This window comes from Apaloderma vittatum, unplaced genomic scaffold (assembly GCF_000703405.1).
Source record: "Apaloderma vittatum isolate BGI_N311 unplaced genomic scaffold, ASM70340v1 scaffold7744, whole genome shotgun sequence".
In the NCBI taxonomy this organism is placed as follows: domain Eukaryota; kingdom Metazoa; phylum Chordata; class Aves; order Trogoniformes; family Trogonidae; genus Apaloderma; species Apaloderma vittatum.
Window position 1 is genome coordinate 18,078 of NW_009713154.1, and position 2,388 is coordinate 20,465.

The window sequence follows — 2,388 nt, forward strand, 5'->3', positions numbered from 1 at the left end:
GGAGCCAGGCGTCCTCCCTGGCTCAGGGTGTGTAGCTGCCCACGTACGCTGGGGAGCCCAGCTCCCTGCCGTCACTTGTGTGGGGCTTGAGTCCTTGTGGCTCAAGCCATGGGTTCATCCAAAATATTGCTGCTTTCCGTGGGTTTCTGTTGCTGGGCTCTGCAAACTGCCACAGTTTGCCATGCTGGGGACCTCCAGCCCTTTTTGGGGACTTCCAACCCTTGCTGGGGACCCTTGCTTGCCAGTCCCTCTCTTCCACAGAGGGGAAGAGTCTTGGCTCTTCTGCTGTTGCCTACAAGCCGGATCAGCTGCCCCCAGAAAACTCCTCCTTTCTGGAAAGGAGCTTCGTGTGTCGCTTTCGCTGCCTCCTGGATAATTCCTCTGGATTCCTGGTGAGTTCCTGTGCTGCAACCTCCACAGCAGGAGAAGAATCACTCCAAGGCATCCCTGCCACTGCTGGAAGCATAAAAGTTGGCTTTGAAAGACCCAGTGCTCCTTTCTGCTATGTGCAGCACCTGCCTGTCTCAACAGGCAGATGTTTCTGCTGTTTTCGATAGGTTTGGTCTGTACCTACAACTTCTTGGTGCGGATTTTGTTTCTCTCCTCTCAGACATGCTGAATCTTGAACAAAAGTGTTTTTCCTCCACGTTTTGCTAGGTTTTGGTGTTAAAGGCATGTCTTATGACCAAGTAGGCGGTGCCCACTCTTTTTCCTCTCTTCTGCAAGTTAATGGGATTTTTTTCTTTTGTAACCACAGGTGTAACAACCCTGTCTCTCCCTCTCCTCCTGCTTTAATCTGGGAATTCAACTTGAGGAGTCCTTACTGTCCCTTGTTTAGGAGCAATACTACGAGCTCTGATGGGGCTGTGATATAGCTCAGTTCAAAGCAGGTCGTGCACTGCGCGATGCCCAGGTGCAACTGCAGCACGTGCTGTGAGTCTGAGCCCAGGGATGGCAGTGAGAGGCTGCCGGGGGAGAAAGCAGTGGGTTGCTGCTGCAGAGAGCTCAGCGTAGCATCCTTTTGATCCTCTGCCTTATTTTAGCAGGGAGCACTGGAGCTGCAAGAGAGAAGCCACAAGGGATTATCTGTGTCAGCTCCGCAGAGAGATGGCTTGCTTTCCATGCAGCTCTCCTTGCTCTGCGTCCACTTTTCTGTGTGACGCTGAACTTTTCTTTCTTCTCTTCCCAGGCCTTAAACCTTCAAGGCAGGCTAAAATTCCTTCATGGGCAGAACAAAAAGTCTGAAGACGGGTCTGCACTGCCACCCCAGCTTGCCCTCTTCGCTATCTCCACCCCCTTGCAGCCCCCGTCCATCCTGCAGATCCGAACCAAGAATATGATCTTCAGGACAAAGCACAAGCTGGACTTCACCCCGTTGGCGTGTGATGCCAAGTAAGCAGCAGACCTTACCTGAGGGGTGATTCTGCAGGCTTCCAGCATGCCATTCCATAACCTGCCTGGGTGATGTCCCTCAAGGGCTCTGCCTCTCATCGGGGTGCATTTTTGGTCTCCCACAGGGGGAAGATCGTTTTGGGCTACACCGAGGCAGAACTGCGGATGCGTGGCACCGGCTACCAGTTCGTCCATGCTGCTGACATGCTGTACTGTGCTGAGAACCACGTCAGAAGTAAGAGTCCCTTCCCTGGTTGCTTGTGCCCGCCTCTGAGGCTGATGAGTGGGCTGGGACTACGGGCAGCAACCCTGGGCGCTGTGTTGCGCCTGGGCAGCTCTTTCCCCACGGGATACTTTGCTTTATGCTTTGCTCGGATGCTTTTGTCACTGCAGGGAGCTTGGGGTGGAGCGTAGTGAGGGGTATTTAGCTGAGAAGGTGTCCCTTGCATATGCCATCCGTGCTACTGCTGTGATCCCACCTGCTTATCCCAGCTGGAAACAGCAGTGTTGCTGGAGGCAGCTGTGCCTTTGGTGATGTGCCGGTAGCCCTTGGCTCACGGTGATGAAGACGGGCGAGAGCGGCCTGACGGTTTTCCGCCTGCTGACAAAGGAGAATCGCTGGAAGTGGGTTCAGGCCAACGCACGGCTCGTCTACAAGAACGGCAAGCCCGAGTACATCATTGTCACGCAGAGACCCCTTGTGTAAGTGCCATCCGGGTCAGCCCAGGCTGGGATGGAGACAGGCTGGCTTTTTCCATTGGCGCAGACTCTGGGATGCCCCAAGCAGGGCAGGGTGTTTGATTCATTATTGCTTCTTGTGCCTTTTAAAGGAGCAGCCATAGAATACGGTGTTTTGATGCTGTACAGCCACATCCCCCTCTGCAAGGCCACCGCGCAAGTACAGGGGAGTGCTGAGCCATGCCCCGTACCTCCCATCCCCGCTCCAGTATCCCAGGCACCGCAGGAGGCTAGTGGCTGGTGTGGAGCAGCCGAGAG

The 2,388-nt window shown here is 54.8% G+C and overlaps 1 protein-coding gene across 1 annotated transcript in view; it reads left to right on the forward strand.

The window, feature by feature from the left end:
- Nucleotides 1-2,388, forward strand: part of LOC104273057 (aryl hydrocarbon receptor-like) — a gene marked incomplete at both ends in the record, with an annotated part of 9,548 nt that overhangs the window by 5,715 nt on the left and 1,445 nt on the right. Inside the window, 4 exons of the mRNA XM_009868253.1 lie at nucleotides 220-392; nucleotides 1,190-1,392; nucleotides 1,518-1,627; nucleotides 1,953-2,094. Coding sequence (XP_009866555.1) covers nucleotides 220-392; nucleotides 1,190-1,392; nucleotides 1,518-1,627; nucleotides 1,953-2,094 — 628 coding nt within the window. The remainder of the gene's footprint in view (nucleotides 1-219; nucleotides 393-1,189; nucleotides 1,393-1,517; nucleotides 1,628-1,952; nucleotides 2,095-2,388) is intronic.